Source organism: Jaculus jaculus, chromosome 2 (assembly GCF_020740685.1).
Source record: "Jaculus jaculus isolate mJacJac1 chromosome 2, mJacJac1.mat.Y.cur, whole genome shotgun sequence".
In the NCBI taxonomy this organism is placed as follows: Eukaryota; Metazoa; Chordata; class Mammalia; order Rodentia; family Dipodidae; genus Jaculus; species Jaculus jaculus.
In genome coordinates this window covers 7072519-7091203 of record NC_059103.1, presented here as the reverse complement: position 1 = coordinate 7091203, position 18685 = coordinate 7072519, and the positions used below count along the sequence as shown (strand labels likewise).

The window sequence follows — 18685 nt, the reverse complement described above, 5'->3', positions numbered from 1 at the left end:
CGGGCTACGGGAAACCGTACTTCGAAAAACAACAACAAAATGAAGTGTCAAGTGCTCATAAGACTGCTCGGTGGCTAAAAGCACTTGATTTTGCAAAGTCTGTGGACTCAGGCTCAATTCCCAAGGCGCCCATGCTAGCTATGCACGCAGTGTGGCATGTCTGGTGTTCAACTGCAGGGAAAGAGGTCCTAGCAAGCATCCACACATGGGCAAACAAATAAATTAATTAATTAAATTAAAATGAAAGGTTAGGGGCTCTGGAGAGATGGCATAGCAGTTAAAGGACTTGCCTATGAAGCCTAAGGACCCAGGTTTGATACAGCAGGACCCACATAAGCCAGATGCACAGGGTGGCACATGTACAATCTGGACTTCATTTGCAGTGGCTGGAGGCCCTGGCATGCCCATTCTCTCCCTCCCTCCCCCCCTCTCTCTCTCTCTCTCTCTCTCTCTCTCTCTCTCTCTCTCTCTCTCTCTTTCTCTCAGATAAATAAAAATAAATAAAATACAGAAAAAAATGAAATGTTAAACTGGATGGTGTGATGATACATGCCTGTATCCTAGCTACTCAGGAGCTGGGACAGGAAAATTATGAGTTTGAAGCTGGCCTGGGCTAGAGCAAAATTCAAGAACAGAATGAGCTACAAAATGAGTTCAAGACCAGCCAAAGAAATTTACTAAGATACTGTTTCAAAATGAAAACTAAAAATAGGGTTGACTGGCATGGGGGTGCCCACCTTTATAATCCCAGAACTTGGGAAGCAGAGGTAGGAGGATTGCTGTGAGCTGGAAGTCAGCCTAGATCTACAGAGTGAGTTCCATGTCATCCTGGGCTACAGTGACACCTTTCCTCAAAAATAAATAAATAAATAAATAAATAGGGCTGAGAATGTGGCTCAGGAATAGAGCTACTGCCTAGAATCCCCCAGTGAGGGTCTGGAGTTGTGGCTCAGTGGTAGAGCTCCTGCCTAGAATCCCCCAGTGAGGGTCTGGGGGCGCGGCTCAGTGGTAGAGCTCCTGCCTAGAATCCCCCAGTGAGGGGCTGGGGCGTGGCTCAGTGATAGAGCTCCTGCCTAGAATCCCCCAGTGAGGGGCTGAGGTGTGGTTCAGGGATAGAGATACTGCCTAGAATCCCCCAGTGAGGGGCTGAGGTGTGGTTCAGGGATAGAGATCCTGCCTAGAATCCCCCAGTGAGGGGTTGGGGTGTGGCTCTGGGGTAGAGATACTGCCTAGAATCCCCCAGTGAGGGGCTGGGGTTGTGACTCATTGGTACAGCTCCTGCCTAGCATGCATGAAGCCTTGGGTTCCATCTCTATTATACCAACAACAACAACAAAAAGTTGAAAGGTGTTTTGGAGTCAGATACTAGGTTTATATGCCACATGGTGAGGGTCCAGTAGCCACACTGGACAGCACAGACAGACACAGGATATTTCCACCATGGCAGAAAGCTGCACTGGGCAGTGCTGGCCCCGAAGGCCAGGGACATGTGCGGAATGAAGCATGTCAGGCCGCCTGCCTGTCCCAACAGGACACCCCAAGATCCCACACGCTCTCTGGGTCTCGCTCCTTACTGAGAGAGGCGGCCAGCTGCCCGCACCCCTGCCGCACCTTCCTCGTGTCCTCTCCCTCACCTGATGCGGTCCTCATCCAGGAAGTCCACGATGTCGCTACGGTCATTCACCGTGCTCACATACTGACTCAGCAGCTCTTGTTCCCGCTGCCTGTCCTGGGGTGACTTCAGACCCTCTGCGGGGACAGCCAACAGTCATGCTCAGGGGTACAATGGCCCCACCGTCCATGTCATGCTTCCTGACTCAAGAGAAGAGTGGGGTGCCATGTGCTGGGTGGGGCATGAGTTGGACAAGGAGTGGGCCGCTGAGCTTGAATGGGGGGCCTTAGGTCCCCATGTCCTACACACACAGCCACCTGCTCTGAGAGGTGAAGCTGCATTGGGGGTTCCATAGCCAAGGTGGCAGGGGTCGGGCTGTCCGTGGGCGTTGGGGGGCCCTCATTTAGAAGAGCATGACAGGCACAGAGAAGCTGGAAGACTTGGCCAAACACAGCCAAGAAGTTCACGGCTAGACTCTCACGGGGGCATGGGGTCCTAGGAATAAAGCCCTTCCACCGCCGCTGGCGTGGGCCCTGCGGCTGCCGGGCCCTGCTTCCTGGGGAGCAGGGAGGTGGGAGAGAGTACACACCAGGCTTGGCCATCAGCCTGCGCAGCTCGCCCTCCAGGTCCAGCTGTCGCTCCTCCAGGCACTGGTCTTTGAACCTGCAGCGTTATGGAAGTCTGAGGTCTGGTCCCACTGGGTGTGATTCCTCCCACGCCTCCTAGGCTGGCGCTCATAGTGTGAGGCAGATCCTGGGGCCCTTACTTGTACATCAGCTCCGACTCCAGCCGTAGCAGCAGCTGTTTCTCATGGATAAGCCGGAACCAGTCCACCATGAGGCTATCCTCCGTGACATCTGTTAAGAGACATGGCTGGGGCAGAGAGGCCACAGGCCACCTGGACCACCCCAGCACAGAGGGGCAGGCCTGGGACAGGGCCATAAGTGTCCCCAGAAGGAGAGCTGGCAAGGGTGTTCGGGATGGCTGGCCTGCAGCCAATGGGGCAGATGGCCAGCCTGAGGCCAGCCGGGGTGTAGCTCTCTAGTGGGGTGTAGGCAGACAGCCTGGGCATGGCTATCCAGTAGACACCAGTCATCCAGTGGGTTGTGATGAGCCAGTGTGGATGCGACCAGAGGGAGTGTGGTTACCCAGTGGTATGGCCGGTCACTGGGGACATGGTCAACCAGCAGAGGTGTGGCCTCTCACGGAGGGTACACTGGCCTACAGGGCATGGCCAGCCAGGAATGTGGTGGGTCACTGGAAGTGTGGCCGCCTCGCAGCACACAGGGCCTCACTGACCTCCCTCGGCTGCCCGCAGCCGCTTCTCCAGCGCCACACCCTGGAGCTCCAGCGTGTCCAGCTGCCTCTCGATGTTCTGCAGTTCCTTCTGGATCTCCTCTTGGGGGATGTAGTCCGGGTGCAGCTGGGGACCAAGGGGGAGTGAGCGGGAGCACAAGGAACACCCATCGCCACCGCCACCACCCCCAGCCCGCCCTGTCCAGCTTACTCACCCTGACCGGAGAAGTCATGCTTTCACCAGGCAGAGCCGGGGTGCTGGCCAGGCCCTTGGGCCCCCCTAAAGAAGGGGCCAGCTGAACTCCTAGGCCTTAGGACACATGCCCAATAAAACCCTACATGGCCTAGAAGGGGTCTGGCTCTCTATGCTAGGACCGGTGAGCTCCAAAGCCCCGTAAGCATTACCCCTTTTATCGGCACCCCAAACAGACCGGGGCTCCGAGGCTGACCTGCTTTGACCTGAGGCTGAGCCTTCTCCTTCCAGCTGTGGGTGCGGGCTTCCTGCCCTGAGGGCTCCGGTCGAAGCCAGTCGGCAGAAACGTCAAGGTTGGCAGGGACGGCCAATTTCCTGCGGGGGGACGGGGACGGGGAGGCGGCTGCCAGCACACAGGTGGGGGTAGAAATGTGCGTCAGTCCAGCAGGTCAGAGCCCTGCCCTGAGCCAGGACCCCCGAGAGCCCAGCCTGGGCTCTATCCCAGGATGGAAGACACTGTTCTGACTGCTCGTGTCCACCCAGGGAGGCAGCATCTGAAAGCCCTCACAGGGTCACACTGCCCAAGGCCACAGAGTGACCCGGCAGGCGGGGCTAGCGGTAAAGTGATGGCACTAAGGACAAATGACCAGACACACACACGTGCACACATACACCACATGCCAAACACATGTGAACATTGCTACGCTCCATACGTCAGCATGCCCACACCTACCCACACTGCAACACGTGTGCACAGACATGCACCACGCCTGAACACACATGTATACATACACATCCTGCTCAAACATGCTCAGCACATGCGCCCCATACACATACACACACGTACATATGGACATATACACATACATCCTGCTTGGACAGGCATGTGCACACGTGTGCCCTACACACATATGGCATGCCCTACATGTACACACTTACACATATCTGAGCACACACGTGTCACCCAAACACTCACGCGCTTGCATCCCACATCAGCATGCACAGGTGCACACGTAACCTCTCCTCTGGCTGAGCAGCCTCCCTGCCGACACCCACGGGTGCATGCTCCTCCAGGGCACATGCCCAGGATCCCGCTGGCATTACCTGTGAGGCTGGGTCCTGGGTTGGCCGCTCTCTGTGTCCTCTCGGGCTGCACGGGGGTCAGGGTGATGTGTATGCCCACTTCAGAGTTGCAGGGAACCTTCTTGGGGGTGTTGCTCCCCCGTGGCTCCGAGACCTGTGGCTCTCTCTGCTGTAGAGCCCTGGGTGAGAGCAAGCAAAGGTCAGCCTCCGGGAGCGCGCTCAGCCACGTGCCCACTGCCAAGGGCAGGGCACAGCCTGAGGGGAGCTGTCTGGCACGGTCTGGATGACCCCCACCCCCAGCTCCTGGGCCCGGCCTGCTTCCTCCCCAGGGAACAGGATGCTAGCCTCCACCTGATCATCTGACAGGCCGCCCACAACGTGCGCACAGGCTGAGGGTGCACACAGGCCTGGGGGCCGGCCCACCTGTGGACACACACCTGGGCCCCTATGCCCAGTTTGGACATGAAGACCACCGCTGGGCATCCATGCGTCCTCCATGCTGTGAGGTCTCTGTCACCCTACCAGCATGAGGTGCCCCCTGTCACCCTGTGGGTGTGAGTCACCCATAAGCCAGCTGGTGTGAGGCTTCCTCCATCAGCCAGCTAGTGAGATGTCATGTCACCCTGCTGCTCTGGTTGTCCCAGGACACTCAAGCTGCTATGACTCGCCCAGAGAGATGCCTCCAGAGCTGCGCCCTCTGGTGGGGGTGCACTGCTGTGCTCCCACGGGCACTTGCTCTATGCCTGCTTGGCTCACATCGCAGTCCACTGGGCACAGGTGTGGTCGCAGCAGGGTAACTCACCGCAGCCATCTCAACTCACCTCTCAGCAGAGAGTTTCTTATCCACAGGCCTCAGGCGGGCCCTCCAACCTTCCGGCCCCTCCTCCCGGTCTTCCTGGGGGCTGGCATTTGGGCCTGGGTGGGGACAAGGAAACGGATGTGGCTGATGTAGCAGGTTAAAGGTGTGCTCCTCAGAAGTCCCAGGCCAGAAAGCAGGACAGCAGAGGCTCCGGTCTGACCTCTTATGTGATGTCCTCCTGGGGCAGTCAGCTGCCTTGTCTGGGCCTTGATTTCCCCTCTGCTTAACGAGAGGCCACTGACTCTGTGTTGTGAGAAGGAACAGCTGGCCACAACTGCCCACCCATCTGCACCCTTTCTTAGCTCACAGCTGAGTGGATTTAACAGAGAGTTTAGCCAGGAGAAAGATCTGGAAATACAATTTTCACAGGGTACCAAATCCAGCCCCAGGACATCTAAATAAAAAGGCCCTAAGACAGGAGGCCTCCAGGAAGAGCCAGGCTCCAGGAACAGAGGACCTGGACCCCAAGCCAGGCCATCGTGAATGTGGACGGGGCCTCCTTCCACACCTCGAAGCCACTGCTGAGGACAGAAGACCCAGTGGCCTTGGCTGAGGTGCCAGTCTGGGGCACTGTGCATCAGTGATCAAGCAATGTGACCCTGGGGGTGTTGGCTACAGCCTTACAGGGTATACAGGGGGCAGGTGAGGAGCCAGGGGATGCGATGAGGCAGGAACCAGCCATCGTGGGAGCTGAGCAAGGGGACAGCAGGCATTCAGAACGCTCTTCAAGAAGGGAGTGGCAATTCCAGGGGCCCAGCACCCTTGGCCCCTCACAGTTAGGGTTTCTTACCCATGGCCCTTGGGGTGTCTGCCTGCGGCCTGGAGCCCACACTGGTCCTGCTGACCCCTGAAGATACAACCAGGCTCCTGCTGCCGACCTGGGGCGATGCAGATGGCCGCAAGGTGTTGCTCGTATTCAGGGGGGCTGGTGGCTCCATCTTTGAAGGGGGGCTGAGGGGCTGAGGAGCGGCTGGGTGTGAAAGCCTGGCTGAGGGAACTGCTCGTGATCCTTCAGTCTTGGGATGGGCATTCTGGGCAGGGGAAGTGGCTGGGGAGGGCCTGCGGGGAAGAGAGCAGGCATCAGGCATGGGTGGACCCAGGAGTTCCTCCCAGCATGACAGTCCCACAATCCCCTCTCCCCTGTCAGGGAGCTAGTTAGCTAGTTGTCAGCATTTCTGCTCTGAACAGAGAACAGAGGTTAGTCTACCTGAGACTCTTTTTTTGTGGGGGGTATCTCAAGGTAGGGTCTCACCCTAGCCCCAGGCTGACCTAGAATTCACTACGGAGTCTCAGGGTGGCCTCGAACTCACGGCGATCTTCCTACCTCTGCCTCCCAAGTACTGGGATTAAAGGAGTGCACCACCATGCCCGGCTTTTTACTTGAAACTCTTAAAGTATGTTGGTAGCTGTCTTACTGAATCTGCTGTCAGTTGAGATTAAAATGCCCCCAAACAAAACATGTACACAGGTTTCCAGGATTAGCAAGCAGAGGGATTCTAGCTGGAGTCACGGGCTGAGCTGGGTCTGCCTGGCTCATTCCTAACTGACTCAGATGGTACAGCCCAGCTGGGCTCCATGACTTTGGGCCACCTGCACTCCCTCGGGTCTCACACAGACTAGAGGAGGGGCTGCAGACAGGGAATCCAGGCAGCCCCTCTGTACTCCATCCCGGGAGGGTCAACACGCACACTCTCCTCCCAATCCTGTGACCATCCAGGAGTCCCCGGGCCTCAGAGGAGACAGGTGGGGTCAGACAGTTCCCAGCCAGGAGCCCCACCCAAAATAAAGGGCGGTGTGAGGCAGCAGTGTATAGGGCAGCTGTTGGATTAAACGGGGTCCCCCCAAAACTCATGTCCACGAGGAAGCGTGGCATGTAATCTTATTCAGAAAAAGGCCTAGGCAGATGTGAGCATATTAAGGATGTGCTAACACTGGAATACAGTGACTCTAATCCAAAAATGTTACTCTTGTAAGAGAGAGACGTGACAGGGGTGGTTCATGCTTGCAATCCTGGCACTAGGGTAATTGAAACAGGAGGTTCACAAGTTTGAGGGCAGTCTGAAGGTTTTTAAGATTGCATCTTTAAAAAAAAAAAAAAAGGCCTAAAGGCTAAAGAGATGACTCAGCAATTAAGGTGCTTGCCTGCAAAGCCTAATGACCTGAGTTCGATTCTCCAGTACCCCACATAAGGCTAGATGCACAACATGGCACATGCATCAGGAATTCATTTGCAGTGGCTAGAGACTCTGGCATGCCCATTCTCTGTGACTCTCTTCTCTCTCTGCTTGCAAATAAATGAAAACATATTTTTTAAACCCAGCTGGGCATGGTGGCATAAGTTTTAATTCCAGCACTCAGGAGGTAGAGGTAGGAGGGTTACTTTGAGTTTGAGGCCACCCTGAGACTACACAGTGAATACAAGGTCAGCCCGGGTTAGAGTGAGACCCCTTACCTTGAAAAAACAGGAGAAAAAATGCCTAAGGAAGTAGCATGACAACAGACAGCTGGGCTAGCATCCCCTACATCAGTGTGGCTCAGAGGTGGAGCTCCTGCCTAGAATCCCCCAGTGAGGGGCTGGGGCGTGGCTCAGTGGTAGAGCTCCTGCCTAGAATCCCCCAGTGAGGGGGTGGGGTGTGGTTCAGTGGTAGAGCCCCTGCCTAGAATCCCCAGTGAGGGGCTGGGGTGTGGCTCAGTGGTAGAGCTCCTGCCTAGAATCCCCAGTGAGGGGCAGGGGGCGTGGCTCAGTGGTAGAGCTCCTGCCTAGAATCCCCAGTGAGGGGCTGGGGGCGTGACTCATGGGTAGAGCTCCTGCCTAGAATCCCCCAGTGAGGGGCTGGGGGTGTGACTCAGTGGAAGAGCTCCTGCCTAGAATCCCCCAGTGAGGGGCTGGGGGTGTGGCTCAGTGGCAGAGCTCCTGCCTAGAATCCCCCAGTGAGGGGCTGGGGTGTGGCTCAGTGGTAGAGCTCCTGCCTAGAATCCCCCAGTGAGGGGCTGGGGGTGTGACTCAGTGGAAGAGCTCCTGCCTAGAATCCCCCAGTGAGGGGCTGGGGGTGTGGCTCAGTGGTAGAGCTCCTGCCTAGAATCCCCCAGTGAGGGGCTGAGGTGTGGCTCAGTGGTAGAGCTCCTGCCTAGAATCCCCCAGTGAGGGGCTGGGGGCAGCTCAGTGGTAGAGCTCCTGCCTAGAATCCCCCAGTGAGGGGCTGGGGGCAGCTCAGTGGTAGAATACCTTTCTAGAATCCCCAGGAAGACACTTCTGCCAGTGAAGCTATCCTCTTGGCAGTGCCCTGACACTCACTCAACGGCCATCCCCTTTCTGTTTGCTCTGGCTGGTTGGTATCTACCAGTCAGTGTCTAGAAGTCACTGCACAGGTAACTGGACATGAAGTAACAGCCCAGAGTTCTGATCAGACAAGTCGACAGAAGCTTTGAGCCTGCCAGCAGGGTGTCTCAGCTCAATGCCTGCTTACCATGAGCAAGACAAGGCACAGTGTCCTGGGACGTCCAACACTATGTGCTGACAGCAGTGACCCGTCCTCTGACGTCCTGCCACCACCCCCTGTGGCACTACTACCTCTTGTCCTCAGCTCCCAGGGGAGGGAACTGAGGCCCCATGGCCAGGGAGGGGCAGAGATTCCGTACATCCTGGTGAGCAGGTCATGGCTACACCCTCAGCCCCTGTCCACGTACCTGCCAGGAGCTTGAGTGCCAGCCCCCGCCAACCCGGGCAGGGTCTTCTTGAGGAAGCTCCGCGCTTGCTCCCGGCTGCTGTCCCGGGCAGGGGCATCTGCCACAGGGGGCACCCTACTGGCAAGGCCACTGCTGGCCAGGGCTGGGGTCTGGAAGAACTTCTCCCGGGCCTGCTGCGTCCTAGAGGCCGAGGGGGTCCAGCCTGGCGCGGTCCCTGTGGCTGGAGATTCTGGGCTCGGGCAGAGTTGGGTCTTAGAAGCTGTCCCTGGTGAGGATGTCCGGCCTTGGGATGCGGCAGGACGAGGGTCCAGAGCACTTGGGGGAACATCAGGGTGGGAGTCCGGGGTACGTATGGGTGCAGCAGGGCGAGGGTCTAGGGCTCTTGAAGATGCGGCGGGACGGGAGCTGGCAGTCGCTGTGCCTTGGGCAGGTGCCGACCATCCTGCTGGGGAGCTGTTGGTCACGTGGGAGCCAGCTTTGCTCTCCCCAGAAAAAGAGGCCACTGAGCTTGTGGGCAGCCTGCGCCCTGCAGGGGTCTCCACGCGGACATGGGAGGAGGCTGGAGGGTCAGGTTCAGTGCGGACAAAGCCTCTGGCAGTGGCATTGGCCACGGCAGGCTCCCGGGCCACCGCCCTGGCCTTTGGTACTGCCTCTCCCAGCCCATTTGTCTCTTGGGTCTTCCGCAGGGTGCTGGGAGGTTTGGAGTCTGCTGGGATGGGCCCCAGGTGCCTGGAGGTTGGGCCCTGCAACTTGGGGCTGGCAGGCGCTCTTCTGGGGCAGTGGCTGGTACAGATGAAGACGCCTGGCTCTCCCGTGCTGCGGTAGGCTCCTGAGTGCAGTGTGTTGGAGCACTGTTTACACCTGCAGCAGGACGACACGGGGCTCAGGGCCCGTGTTCTTCCTTCCCTCCCTGGCCCATCAACTTACTCATTCATCCATGCCCACGGGCACACGCTGACCTCCATCTGCATCTACACACGCAGTCACTGATTCATTCAGTAAACACCCCTGCTCACGGATGCAACCACTGTGACACTCAGAGCCTTGTTAGGGGTGTGATGCCCCATGAGTGCCCACATGCATACACACACACACACACACACACACACACACACTGCCCCATGCCCCACTTCAGGAGACCGACCACCCCCAGCCTCACAGGAGAACGTGGGCTTTCCTGTGTTCCTCCCAGCCCAGGAACTGAATAGAGAACCCCACCACAAAGGGCTGAGAGAGCAACCGATTCAGGGTATCTAGAAGGACACCCCTGAGGGGACATCAGAGGGGAACATCGGGGCTTGGTGGGACAGCATCGGGTACTGGGTCTCCAGGAACTGGGCCATTCTGGAGCACTGGCCACGGACAGGGGCGGATTCGGGAGGACAGGAGGGTGTGAGCAGGGCAGGCCCTACCGGAAACAGCTGCGGTGGTAGAGACGGCCGTCAGCCAGGTGCCGCTGAACCAGGTGCACGTACTTGCCACAGACCCCGCAGGTGCTGCTGACGGAGCTTCCGGCCGCCACACCCTGCGGGGAGGGCCCACGGGCTGCTGAGAACCAGCTGATGTCTCTGGGCTCCCGCTGCAGCTCATCCCATTCTACAGACTGCAGAACTGAGGCCCCAGGGGGCCGTCAGCCCCCTGTTCAGTGACCCAGCCTGACCCTTCACGGAAGCAAGGCCTGACTTCGGTAGTCTCGAGGATGTGGTGCAGGGCTGGGGACAGACACAGCACCTTCAGGTCTCTTCCCAGGTTCAGGGTTGCAGGTCAATTTCCCAGCACCCCAGGCCTGTGGAGCCTGGAGTGACCGGCCAGGGACAGCAGGGGGCGCCCAAGCTCTAGCTGCAGCCCTCCCCAGTTTCTGCCTCTGAGGCAGGGCTTCAGGTCCCAGTAGAACTGGCCTGGGAAGACAGGGAAAAGCCCAGTGTCTCTTCCTATAGGGAAGAGGACATGACCCGCTGCCACCCCAGCATACTTACAGCCTTCGAGGGTGGCACCTCCGAGCCCTCCTCTTTCCTCTGGACCACGGGGTTTGTCCTGGCTGGAGACAGAGGCGGTGCCCGGGCTGGAGCAGGAGACGACAGCGTGGCTGGCTGGGACGCCTTCTTCGCAAAAGGTTCCTTAGTTGATTCCGACGGGGGTCTCTTTACACCAGCCATGCCCCCAACTAACACCAGACAGACATACAGGGGTCAGTCAGGAGGATCCTGCCAAACTGGACCTCCTCCCAAGAGGTCCCCTGGGGTTGTGGGCCTCCTGGGGTGACTGCTTGGAACACAGATCTGGGGAAGGGAAGCTCGAGGGCACATTCTTCCCGGCAAACGTGGCCCGGATCTCTCGGCTGACAGGCCCCTGTGGGGTCACAGAAAGGGACTCTTCTGTTTCCCCATCACCCTACGGCGGGCTGGCCCTGGGCCCAGCGGGGATTCCAGGGATTTCTAAAGCCAAAAGAGGAACGTGGAGCGGGAGGCAGGACAGTTCTAAACGTACGGGGCTGGGCAAAGCCCAGGCCAGCCCGCCCCGCCCCGCTCATCTCCACCTGGGCCACCGAGACTATCGGATACCACATGGGGTCTGCCGAGCCACTCCACCAGGGGGGACTCCGAGTTTAGGGACAGAGAAGGACGATCCAAGGCCCAGGGATGGAGAAGGGGAGTTGGCAGGAGCCCAGCTAAGTGGTCCCTAGCAAGGGCAGGGTGGGAGATGGACGGGTCCAGGGCTCTTCCTCAGCCTTTGGAGAGGGAGAAGGCCCTGGTGTCTGTGCTGGGGACGCCACGAGTGGCCTCAAGGGAGTGCCCTCTGTGCCCCACCAGGCCCAGCACTGGGTGTCAGGATGGGGGACTGGGCGTGGATGACAAGTGGGAAGACTGAAGCAGGGGCTGGCGGGCCCACGGCGACCTTGAGTAAGCACACGGTCTTGGTCGCGGCCCTGCCTCTCGGCCCCGCGCCTGCCTGGGGACTCACTCGGGGAGCGGCCATGGAAGTAGTTGTAGTACTGCGACACGTAGGTCAGGACGCTCAGCCGGTCGGGCACCTTCAGGGCCACCATATCCTCAGCATCCAGCAGGGCCGGGATGCCCAGCTGCTCCTCCGCTACCTGGAAGGCCTGGGGCGGGAGAGGCCGGGTCAGCCACCGGCCCTGGTGGGAGGGAAGGGCTGAGGATGAGCGGAGACCCCACCTGAATGTCCTCCTGAGCTTAGCCGGCCCGTCTCTACAAGGACCCAGAGTCCCCACAGGGTGAGACTGAGCATGCTCAGGGGACTTGTTTTACTGGGAGGTTAGTTGGCCTGAACATAAAGGGCCTCCCGCAGCATCAGGAGTAAATGATTAAGCCTCATATTCCACCCCCAGGAAGAGCCTGCTGAAGGAAGTGCATGGCTGGGGTCCTTGAGGTTGATCTGCCCAGGCCTGAGACTACTTCCACCCAGCTGATGGGGCAGGATGTGATGCCCACTGTCCATTCTTGCCATGTTTTCCCCACTGTGATGAAGCCAAAATGAACCCTTTCCACCCATCAGCTGCTTTTGGTCAGGTGTTTTGTCAGGCAAGGTAACTACTACAGAGAAGGTACTGAACCCAGGTCTTCAATCATGCTAGGCAGGAGCTCTACCACTGAGCCATGGCCCCAGCCCCTCACTGGGGATTCTAGGCAGGAGCTCTACCACTAAGCCACACCCCCAGCCCCTCACTGGGGATTCTAGGCAGGAGCTCTACCACTGAGCCACACCCCAGCCCCTCACTGGGGAATTCTAGGCAGGAGCTCTACCACTGAGCCACACCCCAGCCCCTCACTGGGGGATTCTAGGCAGGAGCTCTGCCACTGAGCCACGCCCCAGCCCCTCACTGGGGGATTCTAGGCAGGAGCTCTACCACTGAGCCACGCCCCCAGCCCCTCACTGGGGGATTCTAGATAGGAACTCTACCACTAAACCATACCCCCAGACCCTCACAGGGGGATTCTAGGCAGGAGCTCTACCACTGAGCCATGTCCCCAGCCCCTCACTGGGGATTCTAGGCAGGAGCTCTACCACTGAGCCACACCCCAGCCCCTCACTGGGGGATTCTAGATAGGAACTCTACCACTAAACCATACCCCCAGACCCTCACAGGGGGATTCTAGGCAGGTGTTCTTCCACTGAACCACACCCCAGCCCCTCACTGGGGGATTCTAGGCAGGAGCTCTACCACTGAACCACACCCCAGCCCCTCACTGGGGGATTCTAGGCAGGATCTCTATCCCTGAGCCACACCCCAGCCCCTCACTGGGGGATTCTAGATAGGAACTCTACCACTAAGCCATACTCCCAGACCCTCACAGGGGGATTCTGGGCAGGAGCTCTACCACTGAGCCACACCCCAGCCCCTCACTGGGGATTCTAGGCAGGAGCTCTACCACTGAGCCATGCCCCAGCCCCTCACTTGGGGATTCTACCACCAAACCACACCTCCAACCATCTTTTTACTTTTTATTTTGAGATAGAGACTCAATAAGTTGTCCTGGCCAGCCGGGGTTTGTGATCCTCTTGCCTCAGCCTTCTACATAGCTGGGACTACAAACCTTGCCACCAGACCTAAAACCCCACAGTGAGGGGCTGGGGGTGTGGCTCAGTGGAAGAGCTCATGCCTAGAATGTGCAAGTCCCTGAGTTCAATCCTCAGTACTACAAAAATAAATAAAACTTTTTTCAAAAGAAATAATCAGTATAGCTGGGTGTTCCAGTCAGGTTCACATTGGTGGCAGAAATCACCCAACCAAAAGCAGCTTTGGGAGAAAAAAAAGGTCTATTCTCTTACAGACCTGACAGGAAGCTTCATGATGGCAGGGGGAAATGATAGCATGAGCAGAGGGTGGACATCACCCCCTAGCCACATAGGTGGACAATAGCAACAGGAGAGTATGCCAAACACTGGCAAGGGGACACTAGCTATAGCTATAATACCCACAAGGCCACCCCCAATAACACACTGCCTCCAAGAGGCGCCAATTCCCAAATCTCCATCAGTTGGGGACATAGCATTCCGAATACCTAAGTTTATGGTGGACACTGAATCAAACCACCACACTGGGTGTGGTAGCACATGACTTTAGTCCCAGCACTCAGGAGGCCGAGGTAGGAGGATTGCTGTGGGTTCGAGGCCACCCTGAGACTACATAGTGAATTCCAGGTCAGCCTGAGCCAGAGTGAGACCCTACCTCAAAAACAACAACAAAAATCAGGATAAACCAGAATCACTGGCCTCACGCTGCCCAGGGTAGGAAGCCTTGCTCTGTCCTTTACCGCCCTGCCTTGCTGACCACTCCCAGAGCTCTTTGTTCATCTTCACACTGCCTTGCAATCTCCATGCAGATCCCGGGCCCACAGCCTCATGGGTCCCCTGCCATGTTTAGACCAAGTCTCCCATTCTCTGACCTTCTGAACATGCCCAGAATCAATCCCCCCAAGACTGGCGCTCAAGGTCCACCTCCCAGCGCAGGCCTCCCTGGGGACCTGTTTCACTGGTGGTGAAATGAAAGTCCTTCCCCTACCACTTGCTGTGCCCTATGCCCAGGCTGTGCCTCTGCCCCCCCCCAGATCTGCCCATCTGGCCTCCCTGCTGCACATCCAGCTGGCCACCCTGAAGCCCGTGCACATGGGGTTGCATCTGCCACCCAGGATGCCACCCTCAAGTATCCACAGACCCTCCAACACTGATTCCCTACACCCGAATCTGTCCCCTCTGCCTCTGCTCCTCCTGGTGAACGTCCTCCTGTCTAGTGCCTAGTGGTGCGTCACAGAGCTCTGACGGCGGCCACTGGATGGGTGTGTGGTGTTTTGTCAGTGCAGCCTGCACTGGAGGGACTGAGTGTGTATGTGTGAGGCATGCATGTGTGTGCACGTGGTAATCAGCGATCAGTGCTCTCCACCCAAGCCTTTGTTTTTAATTTTAATTTATTTATTTGCAAGCAGAGAGAGAAGAAAAAGAGAGAGAGAATGGGCACGCCAGGGCCTCCAGCCACTGCAAATGAACTCCAACGCATGTGTCCCCTTGTGTATCTGGATCTGGCTAATGTGGGTCATGGGGAATCGAACCTGGATCCTTTGGCTTTGCAGGCAAACACCTGAACCGCTAAGCCATCTGTAGTGGTTTATTCAGGTGTCCCCCACAAACTTAGGTGTTCTGAATGCTAGGTTCCCAGCTGATGGATATTTGGGAATTAATGCCTCTTGGAGGGAGTGTATTGTTGGGGGTGGGCTTATGTGTGTTATAGCCAGTTTCCCCTTGCCAGTGTTTGGCACTTTCTCCTGTTGCTATGGTCCACCTTATGGTAGCTAGGGGGTAATGTCCACCCTCTGCTCATGCCATCGTTTTCTCCTGCCATCGTGGAGCTTCCCCTCAAGCCTATGAACCAAAATAAGCCTCCTTTTCCCAGAAGCTGCTCTTGGTTGGGTGATTTCTACCAGCAATGCAAACTGGACTGCAACACCATCCCTCCAGCTCTCCACGTAGGGCTTTTGAGACATGATCTTTCACTGAACCCAGAGCTCACAAGTTGGCTAGACTAGCCAGGCAGCAAGCTCAGGGCACCGCCCTGTGTCTACTTCCTCACCACTAGGATTACAGGTAGATGCCACTGCGCCTGATTTTTACATGGGTGCTGAGAATTGTGTGACAATCATTTACTCACTGAGAATCTCCCCAGCTCAGGATATATTTTTAAATTATTTTTTTTCAGGCAGAGAGAGAGAAGAGAGACAGAGAGAATAGGCACACCAGGGCCTCCAGCCACTGCAAACAAACTTCAGATTCATGCACCACTTTGTGCATCTGGCTTTACATGCATATTGGAAAATCAAACCCAGGTCATTAGGCTTTGCAGGCAAGCACCTTAACCACTAAGCCATCTCTCCAGCCTAGCCCTGGATTGATTATTTATTTATTTGACAAGAGGGAGAGAGAGAGAATGGACGCACCAGAGCTTCCAGCCACTGTAAATGAATTCCAGACGCATGAGCCCCCTTGTGCTTCTAACTAACATGGGTCCTGGGGAATCAAACCTGGGTCCTCTGGCTTTGCATGCAAATGCCTTAGCTGCTAAGCCATCCCTCCAGCCCCAGCCCTGGATTTTTGTTTTGTTTTGGTTTTGGTTTTTTTAATTTAATTATTTATTTATTTATTTATTTATTTATTTGAGAGCGACAGACACAGAGAGAAAGACAGATAGAGGGAGAGAGAGAGAATGGGCGCGCAGGGCTTCCAGCCACTGCAAACGAACTCCAGACGCATCTGGCTAACGTGGGACCTGGGGAACCGAGCCTCGAACCGGGGTCCTTAGGCTTCACAGGCAAGCGCTTAACCACTAAGCCATCTCTCCAGCCCTGGTTTTGTTTTTTGAGGTAGGGTCTTGCTCTAGCCCAGGCTGACCTGAAATTCACTATGTAGTCTCAGGGTGGCCTCGAACTCAAAGAGATTCTCCTACCTCTGCCTCCCGAGTGCTGTGATTAAAGGCGTGCACCACCATGCCCGGCTTTTCCAGCCCAGGATTTCTAAATGCATCTCATTACTATTAAGTTGCAGAGACCACCCTGTCCGGGTACATCCACTGCCCCATGTCCACTGTCCCTGACCCGTGGGATGCCAGAAACAGAAGACTGTGCAGACTGCCCTGGCTCACGATACCAATGTGTGCATATCAGCCCACAAGGAAGGGTGGGGCTTATTTTACAGGACAGAAAGTGGAGCTGCTTGACCACAGTAGCAGGAAGACAAAGGTCAGCGGGGCCTGAGATCGAAGATCAAAGGCTAGCGCAGGAGAGGGCTCGGTGGATAAAGGAGTAGCCGTGCAAGCTTGATGCCGTGAGTTTGGACTCCGAGAACCCAGGGAGATCTGGACACATGAGGAGAGTATCTGCAACCCCAATGCTCCTCCAGCAAGATGGGCGGCGGGGACAGGAGAATCCCTGGACGCTCCCGGGCCTGGTGAACATGACTCGGAACAAGACACAGAGCCCCAAACCAAGTGGAAGGTGAGACCCAACACCCAAGATCGCCCTCTGGCCTCCACATGCGTGCCATGGTGTGCCCGTGTCCGGACACACATACCTGTGAAGAATGCTTTTAAGGCATGAAGACGTGAAGGGTGACACAGCTCAGGACTGGCTGCGGGGCTGGAGGGAAGCCAGGTCTCCGCGACAGGACTCCCCCACAGCCCACGGGGAGACTCACACCACTGGGGCACCGTGGTCTCTCGGACGCAGGCTGACAGCTCAAGGCACAGGGGCCGGGAAGGGGAGGCAGGGTGGGTGTTCTGAGGGGGACTCACCAATTTGTTGTTCTCATAAATGTTTTCCTTCCGGAGGGCGCTGAAGTTTCTGGAAGATAAAAACACTCATGGTTCAAGGCAACTCGGATCTAAGAGGACACGCTTGCAGAGCCTCACAGGCACTCGTGCCAAGAGGGCAAGGTGAGGCCAGCAGAGGGGCTATGAACTCACCAGGTCTGAGGCAGGCTGGCACCAGGCCTGGCTCCTGCCCTACACTGGCCACAGTGATGCTGCCTAGCATCCAGGACGCTGTCACCGCAGACGAGTGACCCACATGGTCTTCCCAACTTGGCCTTCACCTCCAGCCCCTGAGGAAGCTGAGCCCTTCCTGGCCTGTGACTCCTGTCCCCACCACGAGTAGCAGCAGACAGACCCAGGGAGGTGCAGCCACCAGCCGGGGCAGCCCACCCAGAACACAGCTCAGAGTAGGACCTTCCCCGGGTGAAGTTCAGGGACCCAGTGGGTCAGGGAAGCCAATGGTCTCAGAGGAGAACAATGCGGTGGTCACTAAAGACTCCAGGGCAGTGTACAGAGCTGACATCCAGAGCAAAGAAGTCCACGAGGCTGGCTGGCCATACTGCCCTCCTCGTCTGTCCTGTCATTGTATTATAGGATTTTCTGTCTCCTGAGGCCAGGGCTGTTCTGAGCTCTTCGCAAACGCCTGTATCTTCTGTGTAAACACCATCCTATGGCATGAACACTGGCCAAGTGTGTTGCTCACAGATGAGGAAACTGAGGCACAGAACATCCTGGGATTGCACCCAGGCTTCACAGAAACAGGCAAGCCCTACTTCTCTGATTCACAGCAGGGCATTACTCAGTGCCCACCCGGTGCCCTGCTTATCCCAAGTGAGGCAGACCTTCAGAAATGAGGCCATATGTGACCACAGGTCCCAGAAAGCCCATGAGGTGAGGCCCCAGGTAACCCTGACAGCAGCCCGAGGCTAAGAACGCACCTTGCTAAGTACCCAGCTGGCCCTAGACTCCAGGCACATGACCCAGTACGCCCCAAACACAGACGCAGTGCGAGAGAGGCCTCATCTGAACTCCTGGGCTCGACAGAGACAAGAGCCACCAGCTGAAGCCTGCTCGGCACCGCTAGCAAGCCTGTTAACAGCGACCTGTCCATCTGCCCACGTTGCTGTATATGGGTCCTGGGTGGCAGCCACCTAACTCAGTGGACTGGTTGCCCTGGAAGCTTCCTGGCACAGGGGAGGGACTGTGGCCTGCCCAACATCTGACTCCAGCAGTCCTTCCTCCCTCGGGGCCTCAGTTTCTCTGACCACAGAACAATGCAGCCTTTGAGACTGAATTTCTTTGTTTCTTCTTTTTTTCAAGGTAGGGTCTCACTCTAGCCCAGGCTGACCTGGCACTTACTCTGTAGCCCCAGGCTGGCCTCGTGCTCACAGCAATCAGTCCTCTTACCTCAGCCTCCATGTCCAGCTAGAATTTTTTCCTATTCTCTTCTTGTTTTCTTTCCTTTCCTTGAGGACAGGACTCGGGTCTCGTGCATGCTGCTAAGCACGCCCTCCTCCGCTGAGCTGTATCCCCAGCCCGAGAGCTCATACTTGTTCAGAAAATGGTTTGGCTGTATGTGACGGCCGTGTCCCCAGCACAGAAAGGGTGAGATGGGAGTCATACCACGTCTTTCGTCGC

The 18685-nt window shown here is 57.0% G+C and overlaps 1 protein-coding gene across 2 annotated transcripts in view; it reads right to left on the bottom strand.

The window, feature by feature from the left end:
* The window catches only part of Micall2 (MICAL like 2), a 32907-nt gene that overhangs the window by 1631 nt on the left and 12591 nt on the right, over positions 1-18685 (bottom strand). Inside the window, exons 2-15 of one of the 2 annotated variants that reach the window (XM_045143390.1) lie at positions 17030-17078; positions 11692-11833; positions 10707-10894; positions 10143-10255; positions 8731-9591; positions 5834-6102; positions 5006-5099; positions 4206-4363; positions 3358-3504; positions 3124-3188; positions 2912-3035; positions 2379-2469; positions 2202-2275; positions 1635-1749 (exon numbers count right to left, since the gene is read on the bottom strand). In XM_045143390.1, the coding sequence (XP_044999325.1) occupies positions 1635-1749; positions 2202-2275; positions 2379-2469; positions 2912-3035; positions 3124-3188; positions 3358-3504; positions 4206-4363; positions 5006-5099; positions 5834-6102; positions 8731-9591; positions 10143-10255; positions 10707-10894; positions 11692-11833; positions 17030-17078 (2490 nt within the window). Of the gene's footprint in view, positions 1-1634; positions 1750-2201; positions 2276-2378; positions 2470-2911; positions 3036-3123; positions 3189-3357; positions 3505-4205; positions 4364-5005; positions 5100-5833; positions 6103-8730; positions 9592-10142; positions 10256-10706; positions 10895-11691; positions 11834-17029; positions 17079-18685 lie in introns of those variants that run through there. The other variant, XR_006635750.1, reaches the window with a different exon arrangement.